The following is a 14,637-nucleotide window of genomic DNA, read 5'->3' on the forward strand; positions in this document are numbered from 1 at the left end:
TCCCGTCTTGTCATTTTGTCCAGAGGAGAATAGATGAATGAGAGAACAAAATGCTAACAGGGTCACAACGACCCCAGAAAAATATACACTAAACAAATCAGAAGAGACCTGAAACGAGGGGAAAAGAAAGGGAAAGAAGGAAAAAAAAAAAAAGAAAAAGGTAAAAACAGACAAACAAAAAAACAACAGAATATGATCAAATATGATCAGGCTGGTGCATAGATCAGTGCCACACACTAGATTTTTGGTGTGTTAGAAGATGTTTTGGTGTGTTAGAAGAAATTTTAAAGAAAGAAAAACTTATATATGTACAAAAATAAGGGTTAATACGATGAAGGGATGGAATATGACGGTAAAGACTAAAATTATAAAAGATTTTAAAAAAGGAATTGATAAGAAGTTGGTTGAAAAAAGAAAGAAGAGGATTTAAAATAAAAAAGGGAGAGAATGTGATCAGGCAGGAGACTAAAACAAAGCCATACACTAGAGATTTAGGGTATATTTTGGTCTGTTAGATGAAACTGTATCCCAAAATTTTAAAGAGAGAACAACTTACATATATATATATACCAAAAATGAGGTTAACTACTATGAAAAGATAGACTATGACTCTAAAAATGAAAAATAAAAAAGATTTTTAAAAAAGGGATTGATAAGATGTTGGTTGAAAAAGGGAAAAAGAAAAATTAAAAAAAAAGAAAATTTAAAAAATTAACTTTCAATCGGGGGGGAAAAAGCCATGAATTCTATGTGCTGTATTCCCCTAGCGCTGGAATTCTGCCATTCTCATTGATCGGTAAACTTGGTCTTGGCGGGCTGTTCTTGCTGATCTTCTGGGGGAGGGGGCCTGTTGCCACCCTTGCCTGGTCCAGGCTAAGTAATCTGCTCAGGTTTGCTCTTGGGAGCTTTTGTTCCCTGCAAGCTTTCCGTACAGATTTGGAGGATGAGAGTGAAAACTGCGGCCTTCCAATCTCCACCCCGGAGGAGCCGAGAACTCGGGGCCCCGCTCCTCAGTGAACCCCCAGAGAAAAGCAGTCAGTCACTCCCGTCTCCCCAGTCTCCGGCCGCACTCTGTGCTCACCCGGCCTGTGACCGAGCGTTTCTATCTCTGGCACCCAACCCCGTGTGGAGTCTCCAAACCCAGCAGATCCCTGCAGTGTGCTCCCGTGCCGCTCCTCCCAGGGAAGGAAGGGGAGTCTTCCCGGACCTGCCGCTTGTTGGGTCCCTGCTGGAGGAGCAGTGGCCTGACTATGCCGTGGATCATGGTTTATGGCAGCCCTGAACTGAGAGCCCACTCCTCGGCTCCGTCTCTGCAGCTGGCTTCCCCGCTGTGATACCTGGGAGCTCTGCCACACTCAGGCACCCCTGGTTTTCCTGTGACCCTGAGGGCCCTGAGACAGACCACACTGTCCCAGTGGGGGTTCCACCCCCTGCTTAGCCACTGGATGGAGGCCCCCTCCCCCACCGCCTATCTTCCCGAATATCACCTCGGATTCACTTCTCCCCATGTCCTACCTTCCAGAAAGTGGTCGCTTTTCTGTTCAGAGAGTTGCTGCTATTCTTTTCTCCGATCTCCTGTTGAGTTCGTAGGTGGTTCAGAATGGTTTGATCCCTATCTAGCTGAATTCCTGAGACCAGTCGAAATTTAGGCCTCCTACTCCTCCGCCATCTTGCTCCCCCCCCACCATCGATTTAAAGTCCAAGACGTACCTCTTAGAATTATAGATGATGTTAGTGGAAACAGTATCAAGATTATATAGCATGACTTCTCCTCAAGGAATCTCCCTTTGTCACCTTAAGGGCTAAGTCAAAAGACTGTTTGAATCAAGTTGATTGTTATAAGAACGTGAAATTTTTTATCACAAAATCGCCACAGAAACTTGTTATGAGCTCTCCCAGGGTATTCTCCAGAAAACCCAGAGGTGAGATGGAATTTCATCTCCTCTGGTCCAAATCACCTCAAAAATAAAGACAAACTTGAACTTTTACCTGAACCTGATGCCTTTGAACTGACCACAAATCAGGTGACTACGTAACTGCCCTGGACAAGGAACAGGGCAAGGGTGTGGTATGGAGGACTGGGGCTGAAGCTCAGACCTCATGATTCTGTGTCTGTGTGGCTACATATATGACTTTGGGCAATTGTTGTCTTTACCACATGGCAAATCATCATCATTTCCCCTAAGGAAGTTGTGATAGAATGCCTGCCTGTCTGCTTTATGGGGGGCTCTTTGAAAAGCCCAAATAAGATGTGTTTGAAGTACTTGGCTAGTTGAACAGTTTCACACAAAGAAAGTGGAAATTCTGAATACAAGTTAAGGAGACATCAAACAAAAAGTATACAAAAATCATTCTAAGTTTACAAAAATAATATTAATTAATGAAACTATGAACTTCTAAAGAAAGAATAAGCATAAAGAAACAATTTACAATGTCCTAAAACCAAGGGGAGCCACACCTCCCACTGAGGAACCACACAAAAGAAGTCAGTTTCTGTGGAATCAGCCAAGACAGGGATATCAATAATCAGAACAATGCAAACAATGCTATGTTTTAAATTTGATCCAGATTTGATGTAATCATACGCAAGAAATGGCTTTACTGCAGTAAAATATATGGGGTCTTACAGATGAAACCTAGATGTTAGGAGCTATGTAATGTTGAACTTTCAGCTACATTTGTCAAGGACTCACCAGAGCCATAAGGTGGGGAATGCAATAATTCTTGTGAAGCATTTTAGCTGCTGAAATGCAGACAGATGGAATTTCTGCACTCTCTAATATAACACAGAAACAATCTCAACAATAGGATAAACACTTATGCCTTGCAAATTTTCTCTCAGCCCTAGAGAGAGGATATTGTATAGACTGGCCAGTAAAATCTTAGTGTTTTGGATTCTCATTTTATATCTGGTTTCCTGTGTCCCTTGTAGAAGTCTGTATTTGTAGGTATAGGAATGAAGTTCTGTGCTGAATCTTCTAAGGCTCTTTGAAATATAAATGTGTTTCATATTTTGGCAGTTGAAGTCCACAGATGTCCTTTGTATTGATACTGAAATGGTGGCATGTAATGGAAAACCAGACCTTTGTTGTTGATCTTATGATGATTACGCATGAAGTGCCATCATAAGAAACTTAACTAAATCAACTAGTACTTACTGTTCAGCAAATCAGAATTCTGATTTCCTTGATAGCATTGGAAAATAATTCATTAATTGCATTTTTTTCTTTGCTTTTTGGCAATATATGGTGCTTCACTGAGATTAAGTTGACTTTTCACCATCATCTATTAACTAAGAATCTCCTGAGTGCCCGTCACTCTCCTAGGGCCCAGGAACATGGGAAATGTGAGAGACATGGGCTTCCCTGCCTGGAGCATTCAGCCTGTACTTTTCAGTATTTCTAATTCTGAGTTAAAATATTCTGTATTTCTTGGTTCCCTTTAGTTGACAGGGTTCATCTCATCAAGGAATACATCATTCAGGGAGCAGTGACAGTGAGCAGGCAGCTGACCACATATGTGATCACACTAGCTTGTGTGGAGGGATGGAGACAAGAGACACAGAAATCTTCAAGGGCTGTATTTATTTACTGTTATTCTGAATTGAGAACTCATGAAAAAACTAGGGTTTTTTTCAGATTAAAAAAGTAAAACATCATGAAAGCCAGTAGCATGCCCCCACCCTGCACTTTCCCACTGCCTTGCTGAAGCCAGCAGGTGCACACAGTTCACATATGGGATGCTCCTTAATCACCGGGCTCTGGTCATGAGGGGAGCATTCCTGGGTACCACAGGACTGTACCTACTGGAGAGAGAGTTCTTGGCAGGCTAGATATATGCACCCCTGTGTTTATTGCAGCATTATTTACAATAACCAAAATATGGAAGCAACCGAAGTATCTATCCACAGATGAAATGGATACAAAAGATATGCTGTATATATACAATTGAATATTACTCAGCCGTAAAAAAGAATGAAGTCTTACTATTTGCAACAAGATGGATGGATCTAGAGAGTATAATGCTAAGTGAAATAAGTCAGAGAAAGACAAATACCGTATGATTTTATTCATATGTGGAAACTAAGAAACAAAACAAATGAACAAAGAAAAAAAAGAGAAACAAAAAAAACACTCAAATATGAGAAATAAATCGGTGGTTACTAAAAGGGAGGTGGGTGGGGGGATGGGTGAAATAGATGAAGGAGATTAAGAGTACACTTATTGTGATAAACACTGAGTAATGTATAGAATTGTTGGATCACTATATTGTACCTGAAAGTAATATACGTTATATACTTGTAATATATTTCACTACAGGGCAGGGTGTCTCTAGGCTTGGTTCAAGCACACAATTGACTCTTTTTACCGTAACTTTTTCTGTGCAACATTGAGTAGCGTTTTAGAAGGAGAGGATTGTGGGGTTTTTTTGTTGTTGTTGTTGTTGTTTTTAATGTTTGTTCAACTAATAGCACTTCGTTTTTAAATACTTTGCAGTCATTAAAAAAAAATACTCACGTTTTGTATTTCCCCCCCACATAAGTTGTGCAACTGATAAGGCTCCCCTCTTCTGCTCTGAGCATGGAAACCTCTCACGCAGCAAGCCCACTGGGGAGTTTTCTTTCGCTTTTCTCAGGCCAACGCTCTTTGTATCCTTCCCAGGTAATTTCACAATTAATGTCCTACAGGGCCCAAGAAAACCCGGTGAGGGGATTTGGAAACAAATCTTGAATAGCAAGGAGGTTGTTCTTGCTGTTCTTTGTTTCTCCTGACTTTTGAAAGAAAAAGGCTTATTCTGACATGGTCTCCCTGCCCTTCTTTTCCAGCGCTCTGCGGAGGGGGCGAGGGCTTTCTGTGCGCCAGCGGGCTCTGCGTGCCCGGGAAGCTGCAGTGCAATGGGCACAACGACTGTGACGACTGGAGCGACGAAGCGCATTGCAGTAGGCGCGGGGGCGCGGGGGCGCGGGGGCGGTGTCCGGGGCCCGGGCCTGGAAACCGAAACCATTCCGCTGTCAGACCCTGACAACCGCCGGGCGTTGGCGTAGACTACTGTTAGTTTGCCTTTCTGACGGGAGCAAACGCGGGGCAGCCAGTGTGTTTGCGCACCTTTCAAAGGCGCGATTCCGTTAGGAACTCAAGAGCCGGAGGTCGCAGTGGAAACGAGTTTTGCATCAAGTGGCTTAAAATTGGAGGGAGGTTTTTTATTTATTTTGTTTGGGTGAGGCTTTTGTTTTTGTTTTGAAAGCTTAATGAGTCGAAAGGTCAGCTTTTTTAAACAGGACATTTTCTTTTTTTTTTTTTAAAGGACATTTTCAATAGGCAAATGTTTCACCCGCCTGATCCTTAACATTCCTGAAACAGCAGATGCAAAGCCTCTTGTTTGTTTATGCTTTCTCTAAACCTGGCGATAGTCCATGGTGCTAACTACTTTAAATCCATGTATTGAGAGATTCAGCCATAAACATCGTCAATTGATTTACTATGGATTTGAATAGTTGTTTTGATTGAATTGGTCGGTGGTTTGTCTAATGCTGTCCTAATCTGCTTGGGCTGGCATATAAAATACCACAGACCACACAGTTTAAACAGGAGAAATTTATTCTCCTATGGTTCTGGAGGCCGGAGAGTCTAAGGTCAAGGTCAACGAGGTTCAGTTTCTGGTGAGAGTTCTTTTCTTGGCTTCTAGGCAGCTTCCATCTTCCTCTGTGCTCACTTGACCTTGTTGGAGGTGGGGGGGGGAGAGGGGCTCCTCCTCTCCTTATAAGGGTACTATTAGATTAGGGCCCCACCTTTATGGCCTCATTTAACCTTTAGCACCTCCTTACAGGTCCTGTCTCCACATACAGTTATTTGGGGGTTAAGACGTTAACGTACGCATTTTGGGAGGACATAAACATTCTGTCCATAACATATGTATATATATATATAAATATAATATATATAAAATATATTCAGCTTTCAAGTGGTTTTACACTTACGCAACAGATGAGAAGGAAAAATTAGCGTCAATAATGCATTGTAGGATTTGCCTCCAAAGCAGAGCCACATGCAATTGTGTTCTAATTGCTTTTTAATGGTTATATGATGAGCAAAAATTACCATGGGAAAAGCTGTGTTTTACTCCCTGTAGGAGTTGCCAAGGCTGTATGAGAGCTCATAATTGTTGACCTTAACTGAAAGGTTCTTATGGTCTGTTTGCCAGGTGAAACACGTCTTCTTCCATGTGAAGGGCTAGAATGCTTATCTATCATAAGTTTTGAAAGCCATTATATTATGGTAATATTTTAGGTCAGTGTTTCCCAAACTGATGTTCCATAGTGCCTGAGCCATGAAAATTGCTTGAGAAAAAAGTAAGTTTGAGAAATGCTATCAAATCTACTTTTTAGAGAGTTGCAATACATATTCACATATTAAAAGTTCTGAGAAATGCTGCAGTTTTATAAAAGACATACTCATTTTGCTTAACTTGGGATTTACTCAAAATTATTTGTTCATATATACTCCCACCTTTATTTATTTATTGTTCATTAATTCTTTTTTTTTTTTTTCATTTCGTGTAATATGTAGCCTCCTGTGGAATTTCAGATATGCCACCATATCTTGGAAATGTTTTCACTAAGACATTTGTTTTTATAATTTGGAATTCTCTCCTCAGAAAAACCTGTAGCATATGATTTTACATGAAAAACATTTTCATAAGACGTATACTTACATTGGGGAGAATTGCTGTGGACTTAGGAGGGAATATTTTTATAGAGCACCCGCAGTAGGGAATTTAAAATGGTTCAATAGAATTATATCCAATTTATGGGAAATGTGGTGGAATCTTTTCCTTATCTCCCAATATGGCCCATGAGAGATTATTAAAGTTCTGTATGTGCCTCTGCCCCAGCGGTTGGGCCAACACTGGCTCATCATTATGTTCCTTCATTGCACCCAGCGCATCGAGCATTGCACTTTAAACAGTAAGAGATTGCTGCCGCTTGGGTTGAATTGAATTGGAAGGAGTAAATTTTCCTAGTCAGTGACTGAACAAACAAGGTATTGCTACTATTCTGTAAGGTATATAGCACGTCCTCGGAGCTGAAGAGTTCATTAAGGAAGATAACGGGCTTTCCTCATGAGCATACTTTTAACACCCATGTGGTTTGGTCAGTTGAGGAAATAAAATACATCCCTTCAGAAAATTTGTCTGTGAAAATGCTTAGTTACATCTTGAAAGCTTCCCGTGCAATTCTTTCCAAACTTACAAGGGCATTCGACTCTGAGTTTTAACATTCAGTGCCTGCGGTATTGTAGTCATTTACTGAGGGTGCCACACTCCCACTAGTCACCACCCTGTGGTGAAGGAATAGTGTAAGTCTGAAACAGGGCATGGATGCAAATCAGAGCGTGAATGCAGCCTACATATGCCTGAGGGGAGAAGCAAGTTTTGCTGGCCATTCCTAATGAGAAGCAGAAGGATATGCCAGCTCCCAGGGTGCTGGCAGGTATGGGAGGAGGAGGGCTGCCTTCAAAGAAAGGAAGAGAAGGAATTATTATTTGTGGGTCTCCTAATCAACTATGCTAGAAGCATCTATTTACATGATTTCATTTAATTTTTAGCTAAGGAGGTATTACCCTTTTTATACAGATGCAGAGCTGAGGTTGAGAGTCATGAATGAATTTGCCAGTGGTTCCGAGTGCAAGAGTTGAACCTGGTCCTCTATTATTTGTTTGTTTGTTTCTATTGAAGTGTAATTGACACACAATGTTATATTAGTTTTAGGTGTGCAACACAGTGATTCGACAGTTCTGTACGTTACTCAATGCTTACCATAAGTGTAGTCACCATCTGTCCCCATACAGTATTGTCGACTATATTCCCTATGCTGTACTTTTCATCCCCATAACTTATTTGTCACTGTAAGTTGTACCTCTTACTCCCCTTCACCTATTTCCACCCATCCCCTCACCCCTTCCCCTCTGGCAATCACCAGTTTTTTCTTTGTATGTGAGTCTGTTTCTGCTTCTGTTTCTGTTTGTTTGTTTTGTTTTCTAGATTCCACATATAAATGAAATCATTTGGTATTTGTCCTTCTCTGTCTGACTTATTTCATTTAGCATAATACCCTCAAGGTCCACCCATGTTGTCGCAAATGGCAAGATCTCATTCTTGTTCATATAAGTTCAGACTTGGTGAACAGTTACCTTCTGATCATTTTTATGAGAGGAAAATATTTATTTTGGATGCTCTATGACACTTTGGCAGATAATTGTTTATTACACCGGTAAGCCAAGTATCAGGAAGCCCCACCTGCAGGGATCCTAAATCAGTTGTTGTAGAGTTGGAGCCCAGCTTCCTTTGCAGAACTGCCCAGGTAGTTCTAACATGCAGCCAGATTTGAGGCCACTGGACTAGAGGGTGTCGGGTGTGCCTTTTGTTACTCACATTCTATGATCTTTTGATTCTACAACCAGCTCTAGAACGGTGTCTGCTACATAGCTGGTGCTTAGCACATGAATAATCGCTGTCACAAAACAGCTTCAAGGAAAATGGTTATCACAAAGAAAAGAGCTGCCACGAAATCCACACATTCTAAGCCACATAAAATCACTGTCAAATACTTTTGGAAATCATTTGCTTGAATTTGGGGTATAATTGGTTGACTTATATTTTAGTATAATTGTACTACGTATTATACTAATTATACTACATACTAATTATGCTGTGTTAACTACTTATTCTAAGTACAATTAATTATACTAATTACCACAAAGTGTAGTGATTACTCCTGTAATCTCTTGAGTCGGGCTGCCTGGGTTCCTATCTCTTCTTTACCATTTCCTGCTTCTGTGAACCTGGGCAAGTCTCCATCTCTCTGGGCCTCCGTGTCCTCATCAGTAAAATAAGACAATAACAGTAGCTGTCTCTAGAATTCCTGTGCAGAATAATGAACGTTTGCCTATGTAGCACATAGACCATTGTCTGTCTGACATGCAATAATGCTGAAAGAGTGCCAGGATTTATGGTGCTGTTGTGGTTATTGCAGTCTTATTCACCGCATCTCCCCTCCCTTCCACACACCGCCTACCTCACCTCCATCCACCCCTCCCCAGTGCCTCTTACCTCCAAGCTGTAAAGGATGACCACTGGAAGTCATGGGGATAGCTGATAAAGGTCAGGGGATATTTTGCAGAGGAAACAAACACTAAAATAGCCACAATAGCTTTATTTATTTATTTATTTAATAGATTTTTATTTATTTATTTTAGGGGGGAAGGAGCAGAGGGAGAGGGAGGGAGGGAGAAGCAGACTCCCCGCTGAATGTGGAGCCAGATGAGGGGCTGGATCTCATGACCCTGAGATCATGACCTGAACTGAAACCAAGAGTCAGATGCATAACCAACTGAGCCACCCAGGCGCCCCAAATATCTGCAACAGTTTTTAAAATCAGCACCACATGAAGCTATTTTAGAAAGGAGGCAACCCAAACAGCACAAAATAAAAACTGATATTCTAGGTGATGTTTCTGAATCACTAAAAATGACCGCATTTACCATATTGTTTTCACTAAGGCAGGGATGCAAGTAAATACCAGAAATATTTCTATCAAAATAATAAAAAGGAGAATATTACATTCTACACTAAAGGAGGAAGCTTCAGATGTCTGGAAAATTCACTTCTGTTTAGTAGCAATCTGTTACAGGTATCAATAAAACTATTGAATATTCTTGAATTCCTGCTATGTGAAGCATGTTCTAGATACCCAGGTAATATAAAGACTGTTAAGACATGGTTTCTTTCTTCATGAATCTTTGAGCCTAATCAGAGAAATAACATATAAACATGGAGATCATTGAATATGGTACTTCAGAGCAAAAATAATGGAGGAGATGTCACAAAGAAAAATATTGGTATAAACAAAAAGATAGGAGTGGTAAGTCCTTTGAGTATAGATGAGGGCAGGATTATGAGGAGTTATATTGGTGTGGAGAAAGCTGATGGAAAGATGGGACTAAAACTAGGCCGTGGACACAGGTGATGTTTAGAAAATCTAACTCAGTGGTTCAGAAGTGAGGGCAGTTTTGCCCCCCCAGGGGACATTTTGTAATGTATGGAGACATACTTGATTGTCACAGTGTGGAGTTTGGACGAGGTGTTACTGGCATTTAGTGGGTAGAGACGAGAGATGCTGTTCAACATCCTACAGTGCACATGACAGTCCTCACAATAAAGAATTACCCACTCCAAATTGTCAGTTGTACTGCTGTGGAGAAGTCTTCCTTCAGGGCTAGAAGTCAATAGTCAAAGAAACCCGAGAGTTGGTTATGCATCTTGACTCCAGGGAGTCAAGAAACCCGAGTAACTGTAGTGAGCTAGGCAACTGTGGGCAAACCATGTAACCTCTCTGATCATCTCAAAATGAGGGCACCACTGGGTGGAAATTGAGCCTCCATACTTGAATCTTGAGTTGAGGCAACACAATTATGTTTATAGACTCATAGAGACTGAGCTAAATGAATGAAGCTCTTGATAAAAGGTTTTCTGTTCTTTAGTTGTCTCCTTTAATTTAGTGATAATCTTGAGTGGGGAAAGTGTTAATAGTGTAAGATGCCAAACTGAAATGAATACCAACATGCAAGAACTTCAGAAGTAACATTTTGCATCAGGTACTCATTAAGAAGAAAAATCTATATCTAGAAAAACATCTACCTTAGGTTATGTAAAATTATGCTTATACTGAGCAAGAAAGTCATAGCAAAAAGCTTTTGAAAATTTTGATTTGTTGGCCCTAAATTGTGCTGACATCTCTTTTCAATTCAAATAAACATTTATTCCAATAAAAGGAGGCACTGTGATCTTTGCTATTTGCTATTCATTTCTGCCGTGCAGTGCCTCCAGTTAAGGTTTTGTGTGTTTACAAGTAAGCCATAATAATGGAAAGTTGAATCTGCACCTGTGTGAATAAGGAGTTTTTAAAAATGCTTGAGTCATCTCCACTTATGAAATAAATGTTTATTTTGATGAAATAATTTAATAAATGACAGCATTCATTTAAAAAATATCTACAACAAGGTGTTTTAATATGAATTAGCAAGGTTTTCAGAATGGGCCTCACAGAGGGGTTGCATGAATCTTTAGAAATTTTTGGCATGTTCCAAGGTTAATCAGAGTCTAAAAGGAGTATTTGATTCCCCAGTCTTACCATCAAAAAAAAAAGCAAGTGCGCTGCCTAAAAAAAAAAAAATTAACTCATATGGTTTAAAATATGTCACCCCTCCACCCCACCCCCTCCCCTGGGGAACGCAAATAGTTTTGCACTGATGGTCAGATTGAGGCCCTGGTTATTGCTGATGCTAGCATACTGATTCAAAATTTCCCACAAGAGTAGTTTAGATGAAAAAAAAACAAAACAGAAATCAAAAAGACCTTTTGAAACTTCCCAAGGAAATGTGTATATTTTGATGCACAAATTCCTCAACCCTGCTCGGTGGGCAGGAGAACCAATGTTGTAAACTTTCTTGACTCAGGGAGCACTGGGTGCAGCAGTTGCCTGGCGGCAGTGGGGTGCAGGGTGGAGAGTTAGCGCCCTCTGCTGAATGGGAGGAAATAGTACTGTCGAGGTGAAAACTGGGACCTCTACTTAGTTCTTTATTTTCCCTTATGATGGTCATCCTTGTGATTAAAATTATTCAGCCTGGGGGAAATAAAAAATTAAAAGTACTTACAAAGTTCTGCATGTGTATAAGTGTGAGCATATGTGTAGCACACGTATGTGTATGTTGTTCACATACACACCCTGTTTAATGTAGGCACTGAACAGATGGTCCCTAAGGCTTGTTACACTTTTAAAGTGATGTGATTCTAAAAGTATTTAAGTAGCTTCTTAGAAGAATGCTTCAGGAAATAGAAATTTATAATTCATATAAGTAACAAGTAAATATTTTGATGTATGTGGCTAACAGTTTAACTGATCAATGCCCAAGAATTTTGATAAAGAATTATTATAGGGTTTGGGACGTTTATAGTGAAGAGGTACCCATCACCAGTCGTGTGAGATGCAGACTTATGCTTGAGGAGAAACAGTCAGCTAGAATTTAGGAGACTGGACTATTGATCATTAAACTTAATTTAAATAAGAGAAAAGATAATACATTAAGAAATCTCATTTCTGGGCGCCTGGGTGGCTCAGATGGTTAAGCGTCTGCCTTCGGCTCAGGTCATGATCCCAGGGTCCTGGGATCGAGTCCCACATCGGGCTCTCTGCTCCTTGGGAGCCTGCTTCTCCCTCTGCCTCTCTCTCTCTGTCTCTCATGAATAAATAAATAAAATCTTAAAAAAAAAAGAAATCTCATTTCTATTAAATGTAGGCTTCTTTACACATATTAACTTAAAACTTTCTTAAAGCTTTATTGAGTACAATATCCATACCATATGTTATCCCATTGATTTTTAGTAAATTTATAGATTTGTATGACCATTATTGCAATCTATTTCTAGAACTTCTGCATTGCCCCTCAAATTTCCCTCCCACCTGTTTGTAGGCAGTCCCCACTCCCAACCCTCCAGCCACAGATAACCACTGCTCTGATTTCTGTCTCTGTAGGTATTCTTTTTCCAGGAATTTCATAAATGGATCATACAATGTGTAGCCTTTGTATCTGGTTTCTTTTATTTAGCATAATGGTTCTGAGGTTCATCTATGTTGTCACACATATCAAAAGTGTCATATTTTTAATGGCTGGATAGTATTTCATCATTTCAGTATTTTATATTTTGATTATTCATTCACCAGCTGGTGAACATTTGGACTGTTTGTAGTCTTTGGCTATTATAAATAATGCTACTATGAACATTTATGTACAAGTCTTTGTGTGGATGTATATTTCCTTTCTCTTGGGTAGCTTTCTAAGGATGGAATTCATAAATTGTATGATAAGGTTATAGTTAACTTTATGAAAAGCCACTGTACTGCTTTCTAAGGTGGCATTATTATTTTACATCCCCACCAACTATATATGAGAGCTTCAGTTTCTCAGAATCCTTGCCAATACTTGGTATTTTTGTTTTTTAAAAATTATTATTATAGCCATCTTAGGGGATATGTAATAATACCTAATTGTGGTTTTAATTTGCATTTCCTTAATGACTGATTATATTGAGCACCTTTTTATGTGCTTATTAGCTATTTGTATGTCTTCTGTGAATATTTTCTATTCAACTCTTTTGTGTACTTGTAATTGAGTTGTCTTATTATTGAGTATAGGAGTTCTGTGTATACTCTGGATGTAAGTCCTTTATCAGATACATGATTTGCAATACTTATTTCAGTATGAGGTTTGTCTTTTCATTTTCTTAATAGTATCTTTTGAGGCACAAATATATATATTTTTTAAGATTTATTTATTTGTCAGAGAGAGAGTACAAGCAGGGGGAGTGGCAGGCAGAGGGAGAATTAGGCTCCCTGCTGAGCAAGGAGCCAGATGAGGGACTCGATCCCAAGACCCTGAAATCATGACCTGAGCCGAAGGCAAATGCTCAACCTACTGAGCCACCCAGGCATCCCACAAATATATTTCTTTAATAAAGTCCATTTGTTACTATTTTTTAATTGCTTGTGCTTTTGTTGTTATAGCTAAGAATTTGTTACATCCAAGAATTCTTCCAAGGTCAAAAAGATTTTTTTCCTATTTTTTTTCCTTGAGGCTTTATAATTTTAGCTCTTACACTGAAGTCCGTGATCCACTTTGAGATAATCTTTTGTAAGTTTTGAGGTAAAAGCCAGACTTTACAATTGTCCCAACACCATTTGTTGAAGAGTATTATTTTTCCATCGAATTGTGTTGGCATCTTACACATATTCATTTACATTACACACATTTATTAATCTCTTCCCCAAAACCCTATTAAGTAATTGACCTTATCCTAATTTCATAAATCAATTTGAAGATTCATAGATTTTAACTAATACACCTAAGTTCCCACAGCTGGTAGATGGCAGAACCAGGAGACCCAAGTATCTGGTTTACCCAAGTACAAGAAATATCTTATTAAAATTTCATCACATGTTGCTTACTTCAATATAAAACCTTAAGCTCCTTGAGGTCAGATATCACTTAGTCTTATCTTGCCACTGTAATCTAGTCCAGTATTGCTTGAGGGTCCTGTTATGAAACACTCAATTGACTTAAGTGATTTTGTGTGAAAATAACCTTATCATCTCAATAATTTTTTCTCTCAGTTATGTTTGGGCTTATCATTGATAAAACCAGACTTTTATTTTAAAATAACTGCTCACCTTCTATTAAAAGTCATTCATTCTGTATGAACATGAACTTTATTAGGAACTATGGTGAGTTGAGAGTGTCTGTGCTCATAGTTGACTATAAAGGAGCTTTCGGGTAACATAAAGTGGATATCAAGTAAAGACTTTCAGACAGTGATAGAAGTATTGGCTTGGAAGCCAGAGGGTCCTAGTCCTGGCTCTGCAGTCACTTGTTATGTGACCTTGAGCAAGACCTTGGATCTCTCTGTACCACAGTCTCCTCACTGGTACAACAGTAGATGTGGACCTGGTTACCATTATGATTTGCCTCCCAGGATATGCTTTTGTTAAATGAAGTACTGTTTTAACACCCTGTTCTGCTCTGATGA

General features: G+C 39.5%; 1 protein-coding gene across 1 annotated transcript in view; it reads left to right on the plus strand.

Moving 5' to 3' along the window:
• Positions 1–14,637, plus strand: part of CORIN (corin, serine peptidase) — a 189,216-nt gene that overhangs the window by 115,690 nt on the left and 58,889 nt on the right. The window contains exon 6 of the mRNA XM_081813164.1: positions 4,826–4,939. Within this exon, the coding sequence (XP_081669290.1) occupies positions 4,826–4,939 (114 nt within the window). The remainder of the gene's footprint in view (positions 1–4,825; positions 4,940–14,637) is intronic.

This window comes from Leptonychotes weddellii, chromosome 2 (genome assembly GCF_054177405.1).
Source record: "Leptonychotes weddellii isolate Sample4059 chromosome 2, ASM5417740v2, whole genome shotgun sequence".
Classification (NCBI taxonomy): Eukaryota; Metazoa; Chordata; class Mammalia; order Carnivora; family Phocidae; genus Leptonychotes; species Leptonychotes weddellii.